Source organism: Sodiomyces alcalophilus, assembly GCF_042370955.1.
Source record: "Sodiomyces alcalophilus JCM 7366 unplaced genomic scaffold ACRALscaffold_1, whole genome shotgun sequence".
Taxonomy (NCBI): Eukaryota; Fungi; Ascomycota; class Sordariomycetes; order Glomerellales; family Plectosphaerellaceae; genus Sodiomyces; species Sodiomyces alcalophilus.
Genome location: NW_027263532.1, coordinates 11,032,070 through 11,057,830, shown reverse-complemented (window position 1 = coordinate 11,057,830; position 25,761 = coordinate 11,032,070). Strand labels below are relative to the sequence as shown.

The 25,761-nt window shown below is 45.8% G+C and overlaps 1 protein-coding gene across 1 annotated transcript; it reads right to left on the bottom strand.

The window, feature by feature from the left end:
* Nucleotides 1-2,007: 2,007 nt before the first annotated feature.
* ACRALDRAFT_1045566 (uncharacterized protein) lies at nucleotides 2,008-3,886 on the bottom strand (the record flags this gene model as incomplete). The annotated part of the gene is made up of 3 exons (XM_071015399.1): nucleotides 2,008-2,773; nucleotides 2,833-2,966; nucleotides 3,051-3,886. The coding sequence occupies 3 exons, from the start codon at nucleotides 3,884-3,886 to the stop codon at nucleotides 2,295-2,297; spliced, it is 1,449 nt and encodes a 482-aa protein (XP_070880286.1). The 3' UTR covers nucleotides 2,008-2,294.
* Nucleotides 3,887-25,761: the final 21,875 nt, after the last annotated feature.

The following is a 25,761-nucleotide window of genomic DNA, read 5'->3' as shown; positions in this document are numbered from 1 at the left end:
GGGGGGGGGGGGTATAGCGGGCGGCGCTATAGCTATAGCGGCCTAGGTTAGCTTTATTTTATTCCTAAGTTCCTCCTTAATTATGCTCCGTATAATAGCGTGGAGGTATATAATCGGTGTTATTACGGTACTCTAACTATTAAGGTAATATAGCTTAATAAGCTCTTTTACTAGCTCCATAACCTAGTTAATCGTGTTCCTATTAGCTAGTAGACTTTAGATTAATGCCTTAACTTATTAAGTTTTTATTCTAGGGGCCTATATCGCCCTCGTATTAGTCCCGGTTCGGTTACGTATAGGATTATCCTAATTTAGGCGGTAGGAGTCGAGTAATAGTCGTTATCGGCGGGGGCGGTTTAAAGAATTTTTAGGTAATAGACTAATCGCTACTACCCCTTCTATTATATCCGCCCCCGCATCCACGTTACGGCTTCTACTCGGTGCTATCACGGCGTAGAGGAGGGAGTTAGATTCCTTCTCTAATTAGTTTCGTCGTTTTTACTTAAGTTGCGCGTCGGTTGGCTTGAATCCTATATAGCTTCTTAGTAGAATCGCAATATAACTTATCCTTATTAAAGGGGGATTACCTACGCTTAGAGCTTATACGGTTAGTTAACTTTCCTTTAGGGTTATTAATACGGCCCCGCTAAGCTCCGCTCTGGTTAGCCCTCCCGGCCTATTATAGCCTATTATCTCCTAGGTTTAGGGCCGGGAAGGCTATAGTTCTATAGCTTCGAATAGGCAGCGCGTTAAGTTATTCCGCCGCCTTCTTTCCTTCCGCAATAAGTGTTATCGCCGTTACTATTTTAAGGTCTAGCGTTACTTCCTTTATATCTACCTAGTTACCTAGGGCAGGTCGTATAGCCTTAAAGAAGTCGTTAATCTAAATCTCCCAGGGGTTATTATATATACCGACGTTATAATAGTCCTAAAGCCGGTCCTGCTAGTCGTCTAGCTAGGCGGCCACCTTCCTTAGGTTTATAGGCGGCTTATTTTTATAAAGGTCGTAGTTCTTTTAGGAGTCCTTTATACGGGTCGCGATATAGGGTACGGCGTCGGCTTATACTACTACGAAGATCTCTTCCGGAGTTATGCCCTTTATTAGGGCCTTCCGTCTCTTCGCTACGATAGACTCTTCCACCCACTTAAGTATACCGTTAATACCCTTCTAATAGGTCTCGTAGTCCTTACGATCTTCTTTATATCAGCGGTAGTCTTTAGTATAGGCGGCCTTACCTATAACCGTTAGCTCGGAGATATTAGTAGGGTGCCCGTTAATATGAGCGATAGAGGCGTAGGAGGTAAATTCGGGACGGGTGGCTCGCTATAGCCGAGGGACTAGATCGTCAGGGCGTAGGAAGTCCTAGACTCCGTTACTACGGGCCCTAACTTTATAGAGGCGTTGCTATAGCTCCTAATCTTTATGGCTTATATAGATAGTCGTATTAGAGGTTATAGTGGTTATAGTTATAGCTATAGGCAGCCCGGCGTAAATAGCTTTAATAGGATATTAAGCAAACTAAGACTCTTAATTATTATAAATAGTATATAACTTAATTACGTAAAATAAGCGATTAATCTATTAATTTAATTAAGTCTATATAAACTCTAATCGTTATACTAAAGTCCTGTCCTTATTCCTACGGCAGGTCCACTCATACTTTCGGGCCCGGAATAACCCGTTCCGAACCTGCTTTAGGCTAGACTATGCGACACTAAGCTCGCTACTAGATTCGTCGGCTATCTCGGATTAATAAGAATAGTAGCTATAAAATAGCAGTAACTAGTATAGAAAAAAAGCCCTGATTACTACGATCTTAATAGCCAAAGACTAATTAGCTAGATAATAGAAATAGTATTATAAAGTTAAAAGTCGTAAACAGGTTAGATCTAGCGATTATCGATCATAATAATCTTTATATTCGGGCCTTAGACTATCCTGCGGGTAATCCTAAGATTAATAGAATAAAACCATATAATTAGCTTATAGTCTATTCTAACCCATAAATAGTCTATTATAGCCTATATCTATATACCTTACTGGTAATTTATATAAATTCACTGTCTACGCTACACTATCACCCCTACGGTGGTCTGAGCTTGCTGAGATAAGCCACAGTCCGAATAAGACCACCCATAAACAAAAGCCCCAGTCGGAATAAACGTACTCTAGTTCTTACCTTACCGCCAATTTTAATTAGGTTATTGCCTACCGCCCGGATAGTCTAAGCTAGCTAAGATGACGTGTGGCCTCGTTTAGACAAGGCGAAGTTCCCAGGTGAATTTAGAGCCAGTCAGTCTTGCTGAGTGCCCCTGGACCCCATGGACCGTAGGTCATGCTGGCGACGAATGGCCCACAGCGTGACAACGGTTCCCAACACACAGGCGCTCAGCGTGACGAAGTAGGCGTCGGAGTAACATGCAAGACCCTCCTGGCAGCTGCGTCCATTGTCAGAGCCAACGTTGCTATGTTGGTCGAAGACTCTGCCGTAAAAGAGATTGAAAATGTTGCCCGATATGACAGGCGATAGGGTCATTAACCCCCAGTTTTGACTAAGGCCATTCACGCCGAATGTTTCGGCCACGATCGATGGGAAGACTCCGAAAAGCATGCCATAAGCAAAGCCTGAAAGACCAGAGACCACGCCCAACATGTGTGGGTTTGTGATGTAGAGAGCGGATATTTGAGCCACGGAGAACACAAGGCTTGAAAAGAAAAGACACCAGAGACGAGTACTCCGCAGAGCCCTGACTAACATGTCTGAACCAATACCTGACATTCATGGTTAATACCACACGACCTAGGTACACATGGAATATGCAGTAACTTACCGCTCAAGAGCCGACCAGCAAAGCTACATATGGACAAGATCGAAACGTGCATTTGTTGCTGTGTTATCAAAAATCCGTCGCTCACAGTATGATCCCAGCGTCGCCAAAGGGCATTGACATTGTGGCCGGTGTTACTGGGTGGTGGTAGCATTAGGGGAAGAGTGCCGTGGCGGATTGATACAAGGAACGTTGTATGAACACAAACCCAGGTAACTTACTTGATCGTCATCAATCCAACACCACTAAGAATGCCCATGATGGAAAACTGGTGCCAAAAATCCAATGTACGGATCAATCGAAATCCACGAATATCTGCACGAGGCAAACGATCCGTATCAATAGTGCTCTGTAGAGAAATGATATCGCCTGGCAAGGAGACCGAGTTCGACATAAGTGATGTCATCTCACTCGGGTCAGAAGCAACGTCCAAAGAAGGACCAGCGTCTCCGACCTGAGTCACGGATTCCATTGACGCCTGACCGTCTATAGTCCGAGCGGCGGGGATTAGGTCGTCACTATTAGACGTACCAGTTTTAGTTACGAAATCATGAGGGTGCTGGCGAGATGCCTGTGGCTTCGTAACCACCTCGGAGGGTTCGTGCCGCGCTCGGGGATTTGCCTGGTCAGACTGGTGCTGATAGTCGGAATGGGGCACGACACGAAGGAAGAAGAAGCCGCAGAAGGTCAAGCCAGAGGTTCCAATTGCAAGCATAGCGAGGAATGAGCCCGTATCGTTTGGAAATAATAAGCGCCCAAGAGTGGAGAAAAAAAAAGCACTTAGCCCGAAACCTGCAAGGGGAAAGGCCGTTGCGGTGCCGCGGTGCCGCGGCCAGTTGAGGGCTGAAGTCTTAACGGCGGCCGCAAAGGCCATGCACGCTCCCAGCCCAGTCAAGAAAGAGACGAAGCACAAAAAAGCAATCGTGCCAGTGGCATCCTCGTAAGCCTGGTGCAAGGGAAAATAGCCCAGGCCCAGCAACAGGGCGCCGCCTACAACAGCCGGGCGCTGTCCCCGATGGTCAACAAACATGCCAATTGGCACGCCCAGCGAGTACATTCCCAGATTCCCCGCCGCACCAACCAGGTTGCTCTCAGTGGAGGACAGCTCGAGGCGTTCCGCAAACTGGGGTGCCCACGCTGAGTAGGCGTACTAATGGCGATGCGACCGGAAGTTAGCAACGGCCGCAAAGAGGGCATCGGGACTTCTGGCGCGGCCAAAGGTCCCAGAGCATCTCTTACGTTGGTACCACAAGCAAGAGATATCGCCGTTGCCGCAGTACTTGCAATAACGCGGGATCGGTTGAGCTTAAGCTGGCTCCATGTATTCGCCGTCATTTTGGGTAGCTGAATAACATCCAACGAAGAGAAGGTACGGGAGGAGCCTAATTACCAGGGGATAGTCAGGTATCAAACAGACTACCACCAGATTATAGAATAGATATATGTCGGAAGCCGCAGGACAGATTAGAATAGAGCCGCCCGGGATAACTAATCACCGGGCGAATGTCATGTGTTAGGCTTTTATGCCTAAGGTCCCCGATAAGGCCTGTCAGGACACTAATATCGTACGAGTACCGGTATTTATACGCCCCCTGTTCGGTATTTGCTATCCACTCAACCCCAAATAAGAAGGTAACGCGAGCGCGTGTATAAGTAAGATCTTGGCTATAAATGTTATGTACCTGTATACGTTAGAGTAGATAATCAGGATTACGTGATATATAATAGGGTCACGTGACTAGGTAGGGTATTAGGATTGTATGATATATAATAATATTATATTATATAACTAGGGTAATTATGATTATATAATATATAATAAGGTTACGTGACTAGGGTAATCACGATTATATAATATATAATAAGGTTATATAACTAGGGCAATCACGATAATATAAAATATAATAAGGTTAGATAACTAAGGCAATCACGATTACGTGATATATAATAAGGTTACGTGACTAGGGCAATCACGATTATATAATATATAGTCAGGTACCTAGTATAAGGATATTATATATTCTAAAGACCTTAGCGTTAATAAATATATAGGCAGAAATAGTAGTGATTTAGTGGCTTAAGATATATAGTCTTAGTTATAGACATTAAGGCTTATTATAAGGTATAGCTACGCAGTATATACGGCTAAGATCTTGCTTATATATACGGTCGCGTAACCTCCTAAAAATAGATTAAGTGGATAGCAAATACCGAATAGGGGGAATATAAATACTAGTACTTATATTATACAAAGTATAACTTATATTTATTATAGACTATAAACGAGTACTACAGTGGGTAAGCATTAATAACGAGTAGTTCCTTAGCTACCTACGCGCGTTACTTACTATCAGGACACTAATATCGTACAAAGTGTGACTTATATTCATTACAGACTATAAAAGAGTACCAGTCTACGATATTAAATATATAGGTAAAAGAGGAGGAAAAGCATAATGATATATCTAATAGAAGTACCGCCGTATTCGGAGTAGTGTATGATATGGCTCTTCGAATATAACCTATAGAGCATATTGGGGACCTTAGGCATAAATGCCTAACCCCCCCCCCCCCCCCCCTAGAGCCGCAGGATTAATCCTAACGGTTCTAATTAAATTAAAGCTTAAAAATAACGTAAAAATCTTAGGTTTTTAAGCCTAGATATTAATCTAAAGGTTAACGGCTTATTAAATAGCTGGTACCTTATAATCCTAAAATAGTAGTGAAATTAACCCTAAAAATAACGTGATAATTATTATATAATTATAGGTAATCTAACGATTATTAATCGTGATCGTAATCTAATCTAAGCTACTATTAAGTCGATATTAGTTAATCCGATTAAACTAAGCCGGCAGAGCTCTTTTATATTCTAAGTATCTTAATAAATATAGTATGCTTTTACGGGGGTAACGCCTTTATTATCCTATCGCTAACTATCTTATTAATAGCAATCTAGTTATTTATTTATTTATTTATTTATCTTACTCCGCTATCCTATCTTAACCTAATATATAGGAGCCTGGTTAGGCTATACGGTCCTTCCTAGATTACTATAGAGGGGAAAAACCCTAGGGTAAAAAACCTTTATACACTTCCTTATAGTGGAGTAGTGCCACCGCGGTGCCGATATAGCCCCGATTCCGCCGTATTACGTATCTGGATTATACCTCTAGTCTAGTGGCTAACGGGAAGGAGCAGGCTAAGGTATAGGTTAGCCTAAGCAAAAGGGTAATTAGGCCTCCCGGGGGGGTCGGTCAACCCCGAAGGACTACCGAAAGGCGTCCATAGGAGGATCGTAAGAGACGGTCCCCTGCGTCCCCGGGGGGCTAATCCCTTATTCTATCGTTAAAATAATAAAGCAGGAAGGCGCCACCTGCCTCCTTTAAGGCAGGTGCCTTCCGGATCCGGTAGGCAGGGCAGGGCCCCGCCTATAATCGTGGATAGTTAATAGATATCCTCGCCCTCTTCCTCTTCCTCTTCCTTTTCCTTCTTCCTATAACGCAACCGATCCCTTCGTAGGTTATCCGCCAGCCACCCCCGCGCCCGTTCCCGCGTGTTTTCCGTAGCGGAGCGATCTAGTTAATCACGATCTCCCGGCGTAATATAATCTGCCGGATCTATAGGGCCTATATATTCAGATACTTTAACTTCGAGGTAACCTACGGCCAAGGGCTTTCTAGTAGCTAATAGGTCTAATTATTATCGTAATAGATAATAATAGGGTTAGCCTTAAAGGTTAAACTTAGGTCCTTTATTAACCATCGCGTCGCGATATACTACTAGGCGGTAGCACTTAGAGCTATAAGCTCTGCCTCTATACTGGATATAATAACGCTCGTTTACTTATTCGCCTTCTAGTCGATAAGGCCTTTAAAAAGCATAGTTATATATCCCTAGGAGCTATACCGAGTCTTATAATCGTCCTTAAAGGCGGCGTCACTTATATAAAAGAGGGCGTATTTAGCTAGGTTTTCTTTAGAATCCCGTGGCCTAAAGGATAGGCAGAGGGACCTTATTAAGTCGAGGTACTTAAGGCACCTATTTGCGGCTTCGTGATACTAACTAGATAGATTAGTAGCGAATTGGGCTAGCCTAGAAGCAGCCTTTACGATATCCGGCCTTATTTAATAGGCGGTGTAATTACTTAATTCGACCTTTTAAAGATTTAGGTAGTTAGAGTCCTTTAATATCTACTATTAACTATTCGGTTTTAATATATCCGGAAAGGCGAGCGCCGTGGTGACCCTCCGGCTAATAATAATATTCAACTATAAGCGGCTAGTTATAAGTTATTCATAGAGTAAGGCCGAATAATGAAATTATGTAAAGCTAAGGAGAAAAGGAGGAAAAGGAGAAATCTCTATAGGCGCTTACGACCTAAATATAATATCGCGGCGACCCACTGGACGCGCGATGTGATTAGTCGGAAGATCCGGTACTCTACCGGATTATCTCCACGGGGTTAACCCGTAATATTACCCCCCTCCCCCCTCGGTAAGCCGTCGATTTTCGGTGTATTAGTAAAGCGTTATTATTTAATTAAATAACGCCTCTTTATCGATTAAATAACGACCTCTAATAGCTCTTTGACCCTAAATAACTCTTTTATTCGTTAAAGGGTACTCGAGGCGGCTTTCTTTATAGTTATAAGGTTAATTAACGTTTTATATAAGGATATTATTATTATTCGTAAGCGAGTTATAGGGTTATTCCTTCTATATAAGGAACCGATATATATACCTTCCCTGATTATATAACTCGCTTATTAATAATACTAACTTTACCGTTACCTCTATAGTTCTGTTTTTCTTCTCTTCTTTAATAATATCCTTTATTATTAGTAATATATTTTCTATCGCCTACTACCCTTCCGTATATCGTTTTATTATTCTAACCCGTTATCTCTTTCTCTAGAAGATATTTAAGTTTCTAGGATTATCTCCGGCCCCTAAGGTACGTCTTCTCGTTCTTCTTATAAGCCTCGCGCAACCTTTACTAACTTATATATATAATATAGGGGGCTAATAATAATAATAATAATAATACCGGCGAGGAGGCACCTACTCCCGCCCCGGCTAATAAGGAGATTACTACTCCTGCCTTAGCTATAGACCGCCGCGCCAAGCTAGCCCGAGCCGCTAAGGCTAAGGGTAAGCGTTCCGCGGGCAAAGCTTTTATAGTGGTTAAGAGCCCCACGAAGCGCGCTTATAGAATAAAATATCCTTCTAAAAGGACCTGTTTAGTCTCTTGCTTTACTTATATAAAGGTAATTACTAATAGCTAGGATAAGCGGCGCTACCGCGACTAATTAGGACCCGGAGTAAGGATACCCGATCCTAAATACTATAACTGCTTAAAGGGCGGTTATAGATATATTCCTCCTCCGCCTAGGATAACTAGTCCGTTAATAGTACTCCTAAAGGCGGTAAAGGTAGTTAACGATAACCCCTTTTATAGCCCTAAGGCGGTAAAGGCGCTTATAGCGGCTTATTTAGCCTTTTAAAAGGCGTCCGGGGTCTCGAAAAAGGCTTTTCGTACTTCGTAGGAGGATAAGCCTATCTTAACGCCCGTCGACTTAGGAGCCGGTAAGCCTCGCTTATCGGTATATATTACCGCCTCCTCCCCCCCCCCTAGGGACTCCTATATTATAGTAGGTAGACTTATACCTATTACGGCGTCTCCTATTATCGTTACGCCTATCCCTAGTATAACGATTACCTTTATAGGGGTAGAAGGCCTACGCTGGCTTAACCGGTTCCTATAGGTAGTCAAGAATATCGTAGGGGTTATAGCCGTTAAGGTAAAAGATATTAAGTCCTCTAAGGGAAAGAAGACGGATAGACAGGCTAAGGTTATAGCGTTTATATTATTTCCTATTATCGCGGAAAGCGTTAACGGTCACGAGAACGCTTATAATAACGTTAATCTCGATACCTAAACCCAGTAGCTAAGGGCGGGGCTTATCCGCCCCGACTTAATTAATATAGACGGCTTTACCGTTATTCTAACCTTTATTTAATCCTTACCGCCTTTCCTATAACCCTTCTTCTTTTCGTAACGTTCGCGTAGTCCGTTATTAACTTTAATTAGGCTATACTTCTTTTTATAGCGGTCTAAGGCGGTTAATTCTTATAGGGACTCCGTCGGTTCCTAAGATATCTAGGCATATCCCTCTTATTTTACTAACGCCTCTCTTACCACGCCTCTACCTACCTTCCTATTCCTAGCGTATAGGATTTTCTTTACTATCTATTCGTCTTCCTCTAGACCGTCACGAATCAGTCCGGGTTAGGGGTTATATAGGATTTAACCAGGAAACGGGTCTTCGCTTATATATCGTAGGAGGTCTATATAAAACCTCGGGTATATATTTAAAGGTACGTTTAGTTCCATAATATACGGGTTAATAACCTTAATAACCCTATACTTAAATAAAATTAGCTTATTTTAATTTATAAACTAAACGGATTAGGCTATCACCGCCGCGTAACATAAGTAAAAACGATAAAACTAATTAAAGAAGGAATCTAACTCCCTCCTCTACGCCGTGATAGCACCGAGTAAAAGCCATAGCGTGGACGCGGGGGCGGATATAATAGAAGGGGTGGTGGCGACTAGTCCACCGCCTAAAAATTCTTTAAACCGCCCCCGCCGATAACGACTATTACTCGACTCCTACCGCCCGAATCAGGATATTCCCGTATATAACCGAACCGAGACCGATATAGGGGCGATATAGGCCCTTAGAACGAAAATCTAATAAGTTAAGGTATTAATCTAAAGTCTACTAGCTAATAGGAACACGATTAACTAGGTCGTGGAGCTAGTAGAAGAGCTTATTAAGCTATACTGCCTTAATAGCCAGAGTACCGTAGCGATACCGATTATATACCTTTATGCTATTATACGGAGCGTGATTAGGGAGGAGCTCCGGAATAGCATAAAGCCGACCTAGGCTATTATAGCTATAGCACCGCCCGCCGCGGCTCCCCCCCGGGACCTAGCCCCCCCTAAAGTGATCCTAGCTAGATACTATAAAGAGCTAATTATTAAACACGGAGATTAGCCCGACTAAGCACTCCTAGCCCGGTCGCCGAAGGAGATTATCTAAATAGTAAATATTGCCGCTAGCCGCTTTAACGCCGTAACGGCACGGCGCCTACCTAGTAAAGATATTTACCTAACCTTTATTAAGGGGGCGTAATAATAGTCTACTTTCGCTAACCACTAAGTTAAATAGGCCTTTAGCGCCGGAGCTAAAATATCCACCTAAACCTACCTAATCCTGGTAAAAGCTATCCCCTATTTAATCCTAAGCCCTCTCTCCGAAAATAAGCTCCTTTAGACCCTATAAGCCACTAATCCTAATACAAAAATATACTAAGTAAGGACCCGGCTCCCTAGGTACGGTACCGGTAAGGTAGCGATACTATTTATTAAGGCTATTATACTAGAAGGTATAGAAAGCCTTATATAGAATAGCCTCCTTTTTAAAAGGGGTAGCTTTGTATATAAGCCCTATAACCCTAATATAAACCTCCTATAATACTATACCTGCTTATAGTTCGGGTATAGGGCCGCCTAGTGCCTAAAGGCAGAAAAGCGGTGCCGCTATTACGCTAAACCCGAGTCTACCTACTAAAATAGTTTCGAGAACTACCCGGTATCGGCCCTAAAGGCTACCCGGAGATACGCCGCCTATAATAGGAACTATAAAGCTTATAATAACACCTACTAAGTTAGGAAATAGGAGGCTATAAAAGCCCGGGAAGCATATAAGTACCGGGTAAAAGAGTTCGATATCTTAAGATAAACCGAAGCGGTATACTAGTAACCCCGCCCACGCTAGCCCTCGCCCTTACCCTCCCCTACCCTACTATAGGCCGCCCTTACTTACCGCGGCCCCGGCTACCCGCTAAAGCGACTCTATAAATACCCCCCGGCTTCTAGACCCCTAGAACTATTCCTAGTCCCCCGCGGGACTAACCCGCCCCTGATATAAGACACCCAGGGAGCCACTTAGGCTAACCTAACCCCGAACCCCCCCTCCTATTAATAAAGCTTCGTGTCCTATCTTAGAATATAGGAGCTAAATAGGCCCGGGCTAAGCTCCCGCTACGGGCCCGCACCGAATATGATATAATAGCTATCTAAGAGCTAGGGCTTAACCCCTTTACGAAGGGTCTAAAAGCCCTAAGCAGGGCCCCGTACCTCCTAATTTAGGGAGGTAGCAAAGCCCTACTCTATATCTATAAATAATATCCCCCTAGTATATAGATATAGCGGGCCTACTAGGACTCCTATACAGTCACTTTCGGCGTAGGCGACTAAGCTATCACGATTTAGTTAATTTACTCCGAGAATTACTAATCCGCCTTTACCCTATAGTATACCCCTTTAACCACGGACCTTATAAGGATACCCCCCCAGGGCCGCTATATCCTCCTCGGAGACTTTAACCTCTATTATCCCTTTTAGGCTAGCTACCCTAGATTCTACCCTAGGTTTAGCACCCTCCTAGAACTAACTACTCGCTAGAACTTAGACCTTAATACCCCCCCCGGAATAACCACTTAGTATAGGCTAGGCCGGCGGCTAAGTACTATTAACCTTATATAGGTATTATAGGGGCTCCGTAATAACTATAATAGTATAGACACTAAGGTTATTAGATAAGACCACCTCTCCTAAATTATAACTATCCACCTTAATATAAACTACCCCGCTAACACGGCCCCGCTATAGCCTCCTAACCACCCACGCTAGGTCTAAAAGGAATTCGTTCCCTCCCTCGCCTACTAGGCAGCCCCTAGGATCCTTATATATCCGGGCCCCTTAATAACGCCTTATAATATCGATAAGGCCCTCGACTAGCTAACCCAGGACCTTACTACTATTACCGACTAGACGGCCTCGCGATGCTAAACCGGCCCCCCTAGCCGCCCGCCTTATCTATAATAGACTAATAAACTAATATCCCTAACCTAAAAGGCGCGTAGACTATATAGGCGGTATATAGCGAGGAAATCACGGAATAGATAGGAAGAGTATAAGGAAGCCAAGCTCCGCCGTAATAAAGCTATAGCGGTAGCGAAAAGGTAATACTAGCGCTACCTCCTTTACTTAACCTAAATAAACGATAGGCTCCTTTAAAGGCTCTAAAAATAGGCCCGGACTAAGGGATATTAACTACCCGGACCCTTAATTATACCACCGCTACGCCGCGACTATAATAACCTAGCGACCTCCTATAATAAGAAAGCGGATATCCTATACGCTAAGTTCCCCCCCCCCCCCCGGAGACTTAGATCCTAGACCCCTAGGATAAGAGTACCCTTTTAGATAGGATATAGACCGGAGCGTTACTATAGCGGATATCTAAGGCCGCCTTTACCGGACTAAGTTATAGGCCGCTCCCGGCCTAAACAGCTTCCTAATAGGCCTCCTAAAGGCCTATGGCCCGGCCCTATACTAGATCCTAGCTATAATCCTCTTGGCCTACCTATCCCTAAGCTACTTCCCGCGCTATTACTATACCGCTACCGTTATAATTATTCGAAAAGAGGGCCGCCTATAAAGCGACTACGAGATAGCTAAAGGCTAAAGGCTAATCTCCCTCCTTAACACGATTAAAAAGCTGCTTAAAGGTATTATAGCGGACCGTTTTGTTGCCGTAGCGGAAGAATACCGACTACTCCCTAGCGGCTAAATAGGAAACTAACCAGGGCGTAGTATAGAGATAGCTATATAGCGCGCGATAAAGGCCGTTAAAGCCGCCTAGGCCCTAGGCGGTGCCCCCGCGATGCTCTAGCTAGATATACGCGGGGCCTTCGATACTATCCCCTATACTAGACTCCTTAAGTCCCTTAAACGTAAGGGGTTCCTAGACTAGGCCGTCTAGCTAACTAGTAGCTTCCTCTAAGACCGGATAGTCTACCTTTTTTTTAATAGCTAGGCGGTAGCCCCGCGGCCCCTCCGCGCCGGCGTACTATAAGGGTCCCCGGTCTCCCTAATTCTCTTTATTCTATATATATCCACTTTATATAAAGAACTCGAATACGCCGCGAGAACCACTATTATCGGCTTTACTAATAACACGAATATTATTAGCTTCGGTTATACGGAGGCCTAGACGCGGCACCGCCTTACCTCCGCTTAGCGAATATATAAGACTTAGTCCTAGGCGAGCGGCCTCTAATTTAAGCCCTTAAAATACGTGTTTATACCCTTTATAAAATCCTATTCCCCGCCCCTATCGCCTCTCTACCTTAGTACTATACCAGTACCCCCCTTAATAAAGACCAGGTTCCTTAGGGTATAGCTAGACCGGAAACTTAACTTCTTATAGTATAAGAAGGAGATCTAGAGTAAACTAAAGATATAAAACTACGCCCTAACCCGGCTCGCCGCGGTAGCCTAAGGCTATAGCTTCGTTAACGCCCGGCGCCTTTATATTACCGTGATCCGCCTAGCTATCTCCTACTATACCCCTACCTTTTATTAAATTACTAATAGGCCCCGCTATAGCCTCGCTATAGCCCTTAGCTCGGCCTAGAATAAGTGCCTTAGGACTATCGTAGGAGCCTATAAGGCTATACTAATCCGGATCCTAGAAAAAGAGATATATATCCCCCCCCTCGATCTATATCTTACCCGCCTTATAGCTAAAAGAGCTCTTAATTACTAAAACGCCGGAATAAAGGGGCTTATCCTAGCTAGCACCTAAGCCGCCGCGAGAGTATTAGCGGTATTAAGGCGCCGCTATATTACCTAGTAAGCACTCGCCTAGCCCGCCTAATCCTTTACCGCCTAAAACTAAGTAAATACTAGTAGCCTAGACGCCGCCCTTTAGGAAGAATAGAAAAGGAGGTGGAGGGACACGGGGTCTACGCGGAACCCGACCTACGCCGCGGTAATACCGGACCGAAACCCCCGAAAAAAAGACCTCTAAAGATATATAGGTCTCCTAAAGCCATAGAGCTCCGTCCTTACCTAAATCCGCTCCGAGAAACTTAGCCTTAGGGCCTTCCTTTTTAAAGCGAGAGTTCCCGGCTTTGTTACTGCCCGGTGCCCTTATAGGGACGGAGGGGCGGAGATAGCCGAATATATTACTCTATAATACTAAAATACCACTCTAAAATCGCGTAAAGACCTTTATAGCACCGTAGGGAGGCCGATTTTAACCCGAGGAGACCTTTTTAACGCCCTAAACCACCCTAAAAAGTAAAAGTAATCGCGAAGTGGTTCCTATATCTTAGTCGCCTAAATAATATCCGCCTTACCCTAGAAATTATAAGGAAATACGCACTAAAGACCCTATAACGGGACTATACCGGTATAGTATATATAAAATAAAGGCAGCACCTAAACTAGACTTTTATATTTATTCTAGGGCCTTATAAGCCGGGGCCCCGGCGGTACTAAAGGGATATACTATAGCGGTATCTATCCTCTACGAGGCCTTAGTTTCGCTATCTTCCTCCTTCTTATATTCACTTCTAGAGGCACTATCTTTATTAGCGTTATACTCGTATCCCTATCCTATTATATTAGCACCACTATACCGCTAATAAATCGCTAAGAGACCGCGGGGGACTTATAGCTACCTTTAATAGGATAGCGATTATTCCCTTTAGCCTATTTAGTTAACGCTTTAATCCAGCTAATATAGCGTTACCACTATAGTAGCAGCTAGCGGGGCGAGCACGCCTAGCAGCGCGCTTAAAGGATACCACCGCCGCTATAAGCCGACTATAAGCCTACCTAAAGTTAGCGCGGTATAGTATCGGCACCCCCGGGGATATAACTTATAACCGCGCCGTCCCTACCCTTATTAATAGCCGCTATAAGCTCCCGGTGATATTCTAAGATACGCTACTAATACTTTAAAGCTATTACCGGGACCTACTAACTATTAGAACCCTATTACTACCGCCCCGGCATTATTAAGATATTACCACGGGAATAACTTATATCCTTATAAGTTCGACGACTATTAGTATACTAGCAGTATACCGCACCTTTTCTAGTAGTATTAGCGTATACTTTTATATCCTCGGGTTTTTTACCTCTAAGACGCTTAGTGTATCTAAGATATTTATTTATAATTAGAAACGGCCGCTTATCGGTATTACGCTAGCACCCTAAGGGCGCCCCTAGGAATACCTATAGCAGAACTCGTAAGGCGCTAGCCTCGTAATAATAAGTATTATTCTTTTTCTTAGACTGCTTCTTCTTAGGAGGTATCTTAGAAATAGTTAGCACCGGACCCGTAACCGACACGCACCCCCTACGGCACCCCTTTACTTATAGCGGCGGTCCCCTTATTAATTAATCTAACTACTATTATTATATAATTAACTATAACCTATCTTATTAGCCCGCTCTAAAACCACTAGCCTCCCGCCTACGCTACCACTTATAAATTAATAATATTAAAACGACCTTATATCTTTATAGACCGCTAGATACGTATTATTAGTAAATACGGTATAAAGCCGGGCACGGAGACGGGAATAGAGGGGCGGGCGGCTTATAGGTAAACCTATAATATCGTAACGAGAGGGTTAAAGGATGAAAAATAAGAAGAAGGGCGGAGGCCCTTAACATTTTTAATTAACCTGACTATAGTTATAGAAGGCTGCCGAATTCGGTAGGCATATATAATAAAGGCAGGAGCTCCTGCTAAACCCCCCGCCTAAAGGGAAGGTGTAAATAAAGCCGGCCACCCCGATATAGGGAGAATCCCCGGAAAACGGAACCGCTATAGCCCTTTTTCGGCTCCCTATATAGTGTGCCGCACCCTAGGCTAACCTAAATCCCTAGCCTGCTACTTTCCCGTTAGCCACTAGACTAAAGGTATAATCCAGATACGTATCGAGTTACCACCGGGACCCCCGAGGCCCCGACGCGGCACTAATCCTAATAAGGAGAGTATAGGGTTTTTTCTACCCGCACAGGTTTTTCCCCCCTATAACCAGCTAAGAAGGACCGCATAGCCTAAGCCGGGCTCCTAGTTTAGTTAGGATAGCGGAGTAAGAGAATAATAATAATAAAAAAACCCTATACTTTTAGTATAGCCAGCTTAATTTATATAATGGTTAGTTATAGGGTAGAATAGTTCGTGAGCGAGAGCTATATAAGGTGGCCTTTACGGAGCCGTTTAGCAGGGATATAACGCTTATTCGCTAACTCTTCCTATTATAGCTCTATAGCTGCTATTAAGGCTTAGGCGAACTCTATAGCTTCTTAAAGGCGGCGGAGCAGGTTATAGGCTATAAACTCGTAAGCGTCGCTGCTTAGTTCCTTATAAATCTAGATCGGGTCGATATAATATCCGTGTTTAAGGAAGAACGGACTTATCTTAGTAGTAAAGCTCTCCCGGTTATTTAATACTAGTTAGGCGGCGGGTAGTAACTTATCCTAATCGTCTTAGGCGTAGTAAATAAAGGCTCGGAGGTACGCTTATACCTCTTAATTCGCTTATTTAGTAGCATTATCGGTCTAGGGGTGGTAAGCTATGCTTAATGATTATTCGATTCTAGCTAATTTATAAAAATATCGCTAAAAGCAACTTATCTAGTTAGAACCTTTATCGCTTATAATTAAATAAGGTATACTGTAAAACCGAAAGTAATAGTATAGGAACCGTTTAGCGTATACCTCCGCTTTTATAGAGTTTATCGCTTTAAGGGTAATAGCCTTTATAAGTTAATCGGGTATAACCTATAGGTACCTATACTTTTTCTTTTTAGCGGGAGGCAGATCCGTTATAAAGTCTATTAATAGGTTACTCCTTATTCGTTTAGGAATTAGGAGCGGTTTTAAGAGTCCTCGTCACACACTCTTCCACCTCTACGAGCTGGACCCACCTTTTCCGCGCAAACGCCCCAAAACGCCCGATATTAATATCGTTCAATTGCTCTTTTCGAGCCCGTTGTGCGCACGCACAGCTTCGCTTTACGCAAGCCGTTGTTGTGCCGCAAAATGGGTGCGAAAACGCAGCGTGGCGCGCACGCAAAGCCGCCCGAAAATTCTAAGGTGGCCCGTGCGCCCGCCGCCCAATCAGAGCCCGGGCCTTCCAAACAGCCCGCACAGACCACCCAGCCTCACACCGAGCCACCCACCAAGCCACGCGCATAGCCGCAACAGCGCACGCAAACGACTAAGTCAACACAACGCCCAATTCCAACGCAATAAGACCGACCCGGCCGCCCTAGCCGCCGCGGTAGCCCCGAACCCCCGAATTCGACCCCGGACCCGGCCCCACCTAGCCCCACTTTTCCTAAAACGGCTAGGGACAGAGAAGGGGATATAACTATAGAAGATACCGATTCTAACAACGATTCTAACGAAATAGCCCGCTATAAAACGCCTATATAAGCCTCTAAACGGGACCGTAGCGCCTCTATAAGCCCTACGCCTAGAGCCCCCTCTAGGACCCGTATAAACCGGTATATAGCCGACGATTCGGAGGTCGAAAGCCTCCCTGGATCCCCCTCTAGGGGCCCCCTCCAGGACCCCTTCCAGGGCCCCCCCCCTGCTAAACCTGCTAAAAAACAGGGTCTAATTAGCTCTGCCTAGGCTAAAAAGACCTAAAGACCTGCTAAAGAATTCCCCCCTCTGCCCCAGAAGTCGACTAGTTCGGCTAGTAAGGCCTAGGTTAAAGGACTTCTCCAGCAGGCTCTCTAACTAGTTTAGCAGGCCTATAGCCTCGACGCCACCCCCCCGATTAAGGCCCTTCTTATAGGGCTTAAATCCACTATCAAAGGAACCCCTACGGGTCCTAAAACCCCTATAGCACCTATTACCTTTATACTCGAATAGAAGGTTAACGAGCTAGCTTAGGCTATTCGTAAACTTATAAAATAACAGCAGCAGTAGCAGCAGCAGCCCCTTTATAGTCAGGCTGCCGCTAAAGGAGCTTAAGCCCCCTCGGGAGCCACAGGCCCTATAGGGCCTACGGGCTCTACAGGACCTACGGGCTTTATAGGACCTACGGGCTCTATAGGGCCTGCCCCTCCCCCCCCTACTACTCTAAAAAACCCGAAAAAGGTCCGAAGAATAATGCTCTAGCCTACTAAAGGATAATCCCTCGGGGAAATCGACCCTCTCGAGCTTCGAAATAGGATTAATAAGGTCCTAAAAACCCCCGCCGTCGTAGTAGTTAGCTCCTCGACTAAGGGGAACCTAGTCCTAACCCTAGGCCCGAAATATACTACCGAACAGCTCCTAGAATCATAAAATCAGTGGTTTAAAGAGCTAAAAGACCTGCCTCTTTAGGCCCCTTAGCCTACTAGCGACTAGTTTAAACTAGTCGTTAAATAGGTCCCGGTCCACCCTTTCGAAGAACAGGACCCCTTTACCGCCCCCTAGGAGGATCAGGGCCTCCGCTCCGGCCTAGGCCGAGGCCTAGCCGGTATAGCCACCGAAATTACGACCTTTAACCCTATTAAGGTCGTAGGCTAGCCTAGGTAGCTAGGCCGCCCTGACCCCCTATTTAATAGCGGCACTATTATCCTAGCAGTGCCTACCGAAGCAGAGCAAAAGCATTACCTAAAATTCGGCCTATAGATCGCTGGCTAACGCCTTAAGGTCTATAAATATAGGCCTATCACCCCGAAAACCCAGTACTCTAAGTGCTAGAAATTCGGCTATACCAGGGGCACCTATAAGGCCGAAACGACCTGTTTTATCTATGCCGGTAACCACGAATACTATACCGAACACTACTATAACCGTTATAAAGAATACGGTATCTGCGTCTATACTAAATATCACTGCTATAACTATAACGGCGACTACCCCCCGGATAGCCCGGATTACGAGGTTATTCGAGCTATTAAAGCCTAACTATTCTTATGAATAGTGGGTTTTCTAGCTCGGAAAAAAGCTCGAGAAACGGGCTGCTCTTTATCTAACATAACGCTAATAAATAATAACCGGCCCACGAATCGATCCTGGAATAGGCTCTAGAGGCTTCGGCTAATATAGTCCTAATTTAGGAACCCTACTGCTTTTAGAAACCGGAAGGCTAGGTGATTAAAAACCACTTGGCCTTCTACACCGCCCCCCCTACCTCCTACACCTCCCAGGTCTTCCCTCTTAGGCCTAGGGTGCTAGCTTATATTAAAAAGGCTAATAATATCGACTTTTCCCTTCGAAACGACCTCCTCGACGACCTAGACGCTTAAATTATAGAGGTCTACTTCCCCTAGACCTTCTATATCCTACACGTTTATAATCAAAAAGAGCTCGACCCCTCGAAGAATACTAGGGGCCCCCGCCCCTCTTTAGGCTCCGCGGGCCCCCCTAGACCGTTCACGACCCCCCCGGGGCCTCCTAGCCCCCCCTCGACCTCCCCCCCCTTTTTAGGCTCTATAGCCCGCCCCTGGACGGAAGAAAGGGTCCTATAGGGCCTCTCGATCCCTGGGCCCGCCCTTATTATAGGGGACTTTAACAGGAACCACTAGCAGTGGAACGGGGCTGCGTCGAATCAGGATACTATTAAGGCCTAGCCTTTAGTAGACTGGTTAGATAGCCTCGGAGCTACCTATTTAGTGGACCCTAAAGAGGTTAACCTGTATAGAGGGACCCTGATTAGGGATAATCTATACCGGGAGTCAGTTATAGACCTAGCTTTCTATACGCCCGGCTTCCACCGCCTCCACTTTAATAGCTAGAGGTATATCGATAACACCACCTCCGACCACCGCGCTATCCTTATCTCGGTAGCTATTCTAGGTCCTAAAGGCCCTATAAACAAAGCTATCCCACCCGCCTATAATTATAAATTAGCGGACTAGGAGCTATTCTCTAGGTCTCTAAAGGACCTAGAACCCTAACTAACCCTTTAGCTACAGCAGGCGATCAACGCTACAGATTGGGACTCTATAGGTCACCACCTCTCAAGCTCTATTACTATAGCCCTATAGTCTTCCACGCCTAGGCTTAAAGTAGTAGAGCGTTCGAAACCGTGGTGGACTAAAGAGCTAAAGACCCTACGAAAAGAGAGTAGTAGGGCCTTTAGGGTCTTTAAGAAAGAGGTAAAAAAAGGGGCCCCGGCCCCCCGGCTTGCCCCTCTTAAAGCCGCCTAGAAAGCAGCCCGAAACGCCTACTATCGCGCTATAAAAACAGTAAAAACCGACCACTAGGAGGCCTTCCTAGCCTAAGCCGAAGGCAACGAGATTTTCAAGGCGTATAGCTACACAAAAAGCAGCCTTAACGCTAAAATACCCCCTATCCAGGGACTAGAAGGCCCGAAGGCCTATACCTTCGAGGATAAGTGTGATACACTCCTAAGGACCCTGTTTCCTACCCCCGAGGCCACCGAGGCCACCGCCACCGACGCCCCTAAAGCCCCTATTCGTATAGGCCCTTTAGGGGACCTAGGCCCCTCCAGCCCCTCTAGAGTGCCCTAGAACCTAACTAGTTTAGGTAGTAAGGACTCTAGAAGGCCCTAGGAGTGGCCTAGCCTATAGGCTATTAAACTATAGCGTGCTATCTTTAGAGCCGCCATAGGCAAGGCACCCGGCCCGGATCGTATAGGCTTAAAACCTATCCAATAAGCCTATAATACGATACCGGGGGTCTTCCTATAGGCCTATTCAGCTCTGTTTTTAGTGGGTTACCACCCTACCTACTAGAAAGAGGCCCTTAGTGTTATCCTACCTAAACCAGGGAAAAAGGACTATTCATATCCTAAGTCTTATAGGATTATAGCCCTTCTAAACTGCCTAGGTAAAGTACTCGAAAGGGTTATAGCTACTAGACTCGCCTTCCTTACGAATTCACGTGACGATCTTCTACACCCTAGTTAAATAGGGGGTAGGAAACAACGCTCAGCTATCGATACAGCCCTTCTTTTACTAAATTATATCCAAAAACAACGGAAAAATCAGAAAAATTCAGTTGTTTCGACCCTGTTTTTGGATATTAAAGGCGCCTTCGATCACGTCGCCAGGCCATAGCTCCTCCGCACCCTATAACAGCTTTAACTGCCCCCGAACCTAGTTAGCTGGGTCGCCTCCTTCATAGAAAATAGGCGTATCCAGCTAGCGTTCGAGGGGCAGGTCTAGCAGCCTACCCCCCTAGATATAGGGGTCCTACAGGGCTCCCCCGTATCCCCTATACTCTTCCTGATATATATTAGGGGGGTTATAGTGGATAAAGGGTTCCAGGGCCTACAGCTCTCCTATATAGACGATTTTCAGCTATCCGTAGCTTCTAAATCAGCTAGTAGGAACTGTAGGGCCCTAGAGTTAGCAGCCAACGCCCTTTTCAGCGCCGCCGAAAATAACCAAGTCCTCTTCGACCCGCAAAAAACAGAGCTTATCCACTTCTATAATAAACGCTTTATAGTTAACGACTTAGCTACTATAACAGGGCACGAAATTAGGCCTACCGAGGGGGCTATTAGGTGGCTTAGGGTCTGGTTCGACCCTAAGCTATCCTTTAAACCCCACGTCGAAAAACGGTTAAACTTAGCCACCAGCGCCTTAAATCGACTATAGAGGCTCGCTAGCTCCTAGAAGGGCCTGTCTTTTAGGGCCCTACGGCAGCTATATATAGCCTGTATATCCACTATAGCTGACTTCGGCTTACAGCTCTGGTAGGACCCCGGGTCCTAAAAAACCCACCTAGTAGACCGACTAGAACGCCTATAATACGGCGCTCTAGTTAAGGCCCTAGGTGCCTTCAGGGGCTCCCCCCTCCGCCCCCTAGAACTAGAAGCCGCTGTTCTACCGGCCCGGGTTCGGTTAAATAGATCGAATAGGCTCTACGCCTTTAGGATCTTAAAATTCCTACCGAACCACCCGGTAAAAAAGGAGCTCCTAGATAGTGTCCGTGACGAATTAAACAACGACAACAACGACCTCGCCCTCTTCTAGACCCTGTAGCCCTCCACATAGCTTTATAAGCTAGGGGGGGAACTACCGGCCTTAGTAGGGTCCTCCTGGGATATAGAGGCCCTATCTACTAAGTAGGAGGCTCCCTAGGCCTTAGCGCCTTTAGCGGACCTACGCCCCTATTTTCCCGGCCCTATAGCGCCGTAGCCCTCTATAAAAGATCCCACCGACCCTAAAACAGCCCACCTCGAAGCCCTAGCGGAAATCCAGTCTCTCGGCAGCTGGGCATCTGTTTTCTATACTGACGGCTCCTAAGGCCACCCCACAGGCCACCCTATAGGCTACCCGGGCCCTATAACGCCTAAGCAGGCGGCGGCCGCTGTTATACAGTGGTCACCCGTTAATAGGCCCTATAGAGCCCTAGGAATTAACCTAGGCCCCTTTACTAAAGTCGCCGACGCTAAACTATACGCTATAGTTCAGGCCCTAGAGACTGCCCTATAACAGTCTTCTAGGCCCCTAGAGTGCTATATTTTCAGCGATTCACAGGCGGCTATTCAGAAGCTTCAGGGCCCCTCGCAGTAGGCTATAACTGCTAAAAACCATATCTCCCGCCTTAAACAATAAGGCACCTCGGTCTTTATCTGGTGGGTCCCGGCTTATATAGGGATAAGGGGCAACGAACTAGCAGATAAGGTAGCTAAACGGGCTCTAGACCCGGGGAAAGCCACTAAATCTGTTAAGCTAGTTACCCTTAGTCACCTAAAACGCAGGGCAAACGCAGCTACGATAGCTGACTGGAAATCCCTTTGGGCTGCTAAAGAAGAGGCCGAAAAAAGGGGTAAAACAGTCCGGCTAGGCCGCCTGTATAGACGCCTAGTTCAGGATAACCTCCGCTTCTCTCGAAAGCCCCTGTATTTACAGGGCCCACGGTGGCTCCAATCAGCCTATATCCAGTTGAAAACCGGATTCGGCTACCTAAGACCCCACTAAAAACGGGCCTAAAACTGCTCTATAGACCGCTATTCCTGCCCGGGCTCCCCGGTGCAGGATACAGCGCATCTAATCTTATAGTGCCCTATTTATAGGGCAGAAAGAGACGCCCTGCGGGAAGCCCTAGCAGGCCTACCGCTAACTCTACCGCTGCTATTTAGTACTAAAAAAGGATTACAGGGCTTATAGGCCTTTCTTTTAGCTACTAAGATAGCTACGGCAGAGTGGTTTAAGGGGCAAATTACTATGGATTCTACGGTCTGATTTTCCTGGTTTGGTTTTCCTGACTTTAGCGTAAAGAACAGGGTATTTATTAGGCAGATTGATACGGAGGATTTCCTTTACTATTTACTAATTTACTGCTATATAGCACTGTACTTAGCTGTCTTTTAGGACTATAGCGCCTAGCGCTATAGCCCGCCGCGCCATAGCTCTAGGGCTGCATGCGCGTAATGAATAAAAAAAAAAAAAAAAAAAAAACCAGTCGCTAGTAGGCTAAGGGGCCTAAAGAGGCAGGTCTTTTAGCTCTTTAAACCACTGATTTTATAATTCTAGGAGCTGTTCGGCAGTGTATTTCGGGCCTGGGGTTAGGACTAGGTTCCCCTTAGTCGAGGAGCTAACTACTACGACGGCGGGGGTTTTTAGGACCTTATTAATCCTATTTCGAAGCTCGAGAGGGTCGATTTCCCCGAGGGATTATCCTTTAGTAGGCTAGAGCACTACTCTTCGGACTTTTTTCGGGTTTTTTAGAGTAGCAGGGGGGGGAGGGGCAGGCCCTATAGAGCCCGTAGGTCCTATAAAGCCCGTAGGTCCTATAGAGCCCGTAGGCCCTATAGGGCCTATGGCTCCCGAGGGGGCTTAAGCTCCTTTAGCGGCAGCCTAACTATAAAGGGGCTACTATTACTACTACTACTATTATTCTATAAGTTTACGAACAGCCTAAGCTAGCTCGTTAACCTTCTATTCGAGTACAGAGCTAATAGGTGCTATAAGGGTTATAGGACCCATAGGGGTTCCTTCGATAATGGATTTAAGCCCTATAAGAAGGGCCTTAATCGGGGGGGTGGCGTCGAGGCTATAGGCCTACTAAACTAGCTAAAGAGCCTGCTAGAGAAGTCCTTTAACCTAGGCCTTACTAGCCGAACTAGTTAACTTCTAGGGTAAAGGGGGGAATTCTTTAGCAGGTCTTTAGGTCTTTTTAGCCTAGGCAGAGCTAATTAGACCCTGTTTTTTAGCAGGTTTAGCAGGGGGGGGGCCCTGGAAGGGGTCCTAGAGGGGGCCCCTAGAGGGGGATCCAGGGAGGCTTCCGACCTCCGAATCGTCGGCTATATACCGGTTTATACGGGTCCTAGAGGGGGCTCTAGGCGTAGGGCTTATAGAGGCGCTACGGTCCCGTTTAGAGGCTTATATAGGCGTTTTATAGCGGGCTATTTTATTAGAATCATCGTTAGAATCGGTATCTTCTATAGTTATATCCCCTTCTCCGTCCCTAGCCGTTTTAGGAAAAGTGGGGCTAGGTAGGGCCGGGTCCGGGGTCGAATTCGGGGGTTCGGGGCTACCGCGGCGGCTAGGGCGGCCGGGTCGGTCTTATTGCGTTAGAATCGGGCGTTATGTTGACTTAGTCGTTTGCGTGCGCTGCTGCGGCTGTGCGCGTGGCTTGGTGGGTGGCTCGGTGTGAGGCTGGGTGGTCTGTGCGGGCTGTTTGGAAGGCCCGGGCTCTGATTGGGCGGCGGGCGCACGGGCCACCTTAGAATTTTCGGGCGGCTTTGCGTGCGCACCACGCTGCGTTTTCGCACCCATTTTACGGCACAACAACGGCTTGCGTAAAGCGAAGCTGTGCGTGCGCACAACGGGCTCGAAAAGAGCAATTGAACGATACTAATATCGGGCGTTTTGGGGCGTTTGCGCGGAAAAGGTGGGTCCAGCTCGTGGAGGTGGAAGAGTATTGGGTCCGACCTCTGCACTTAAATACAAGGTTAACGAACTAGCTTAGGCTGTTTGTAAACTTATAGAATAATAATAGCATTAGCCCCTTTATAGCCAGGCTGCTAGTAAAGGAGTTTAAGTCCCCTTTCTTTTTTTTTTTTTTTTTTTTTTTATTACGCGCATACAGCCCTAGGGCTATGGCGCGGCGGGCTATAGCGCTAGGCGTTATAGTCCTAAAAGACAGCTAAGTATAGTGCTATATAGCAGTAAATCAGTAAATAACAAAGGAAATCCTCCGTATCAATCTGCTTAATACCCTATTCTTTATACTAAAGTCAGGAAAACCAAACCAGGAAAAATCAGACCGTAGAATCTATAGTAATTTGCCCCTTAAACCACTCTGCCGTAGCTATCTTAGTAGCTAAAAGGAAGGCCTATAAGCCCTATAATCCTTTTTTAGTACTAAATAGCAGCGGTAGAGTTAGCGGTAGGCCTGCTAGGGCTTCCCGTAGGGCGTCTCTTTCTGCCCTATGAATAGGGCACTATAAGATTAGATGCGCTGTATCCTGGACCGGGGAGCCCGGGCAGGAATAGCGGTCTATAGAGCAGTTTTAGGCCCGTTTTTGGTAGGGTCTTAGGTAGCCGAATCCGGTTTTTAACTGGATATAGGCTGATTAGAGCCACCGTGGGCCCTGTAAATATAGGGGCTTTCGAGAGAAGCGGAGGTTATCCTGAACTAGGCGTCTATATAGGCGGCCTAGCCGGACTGTTTTACCCCTTTTTTCGGCCTCTTCTTTAGCAGCCTAAAGGGATTTCTAGTTAGCTATCGTAGCTGCGTTTGCCCTGCGTTTTAGGTGACTAAGGGTAACTAGCTTAATAGATTTAGTGGCTTTCCCCGGGTCTAGAGCCCGTTTAGCTACCTTATCTGCTAGTTCGTTACCCTCTATCCCTAAATAAGCCGGGACCTACTAGATAAAGACCGAGGTGCCTTGTTGTTTAAGGCGGGAGATATGGTTTTTAGTAGTTATAGCCCACTGTGAGGGGCCCTAAAGCTTCTGAATAGCCGCCTGTGAATCGCTGAAAATATAGCACTCTAGGGGCCTAGAAGACTGTTGTAGGGTAGTCTCTAGGGCCTGAACTATAGCGTATAGTTCAGCGTCGG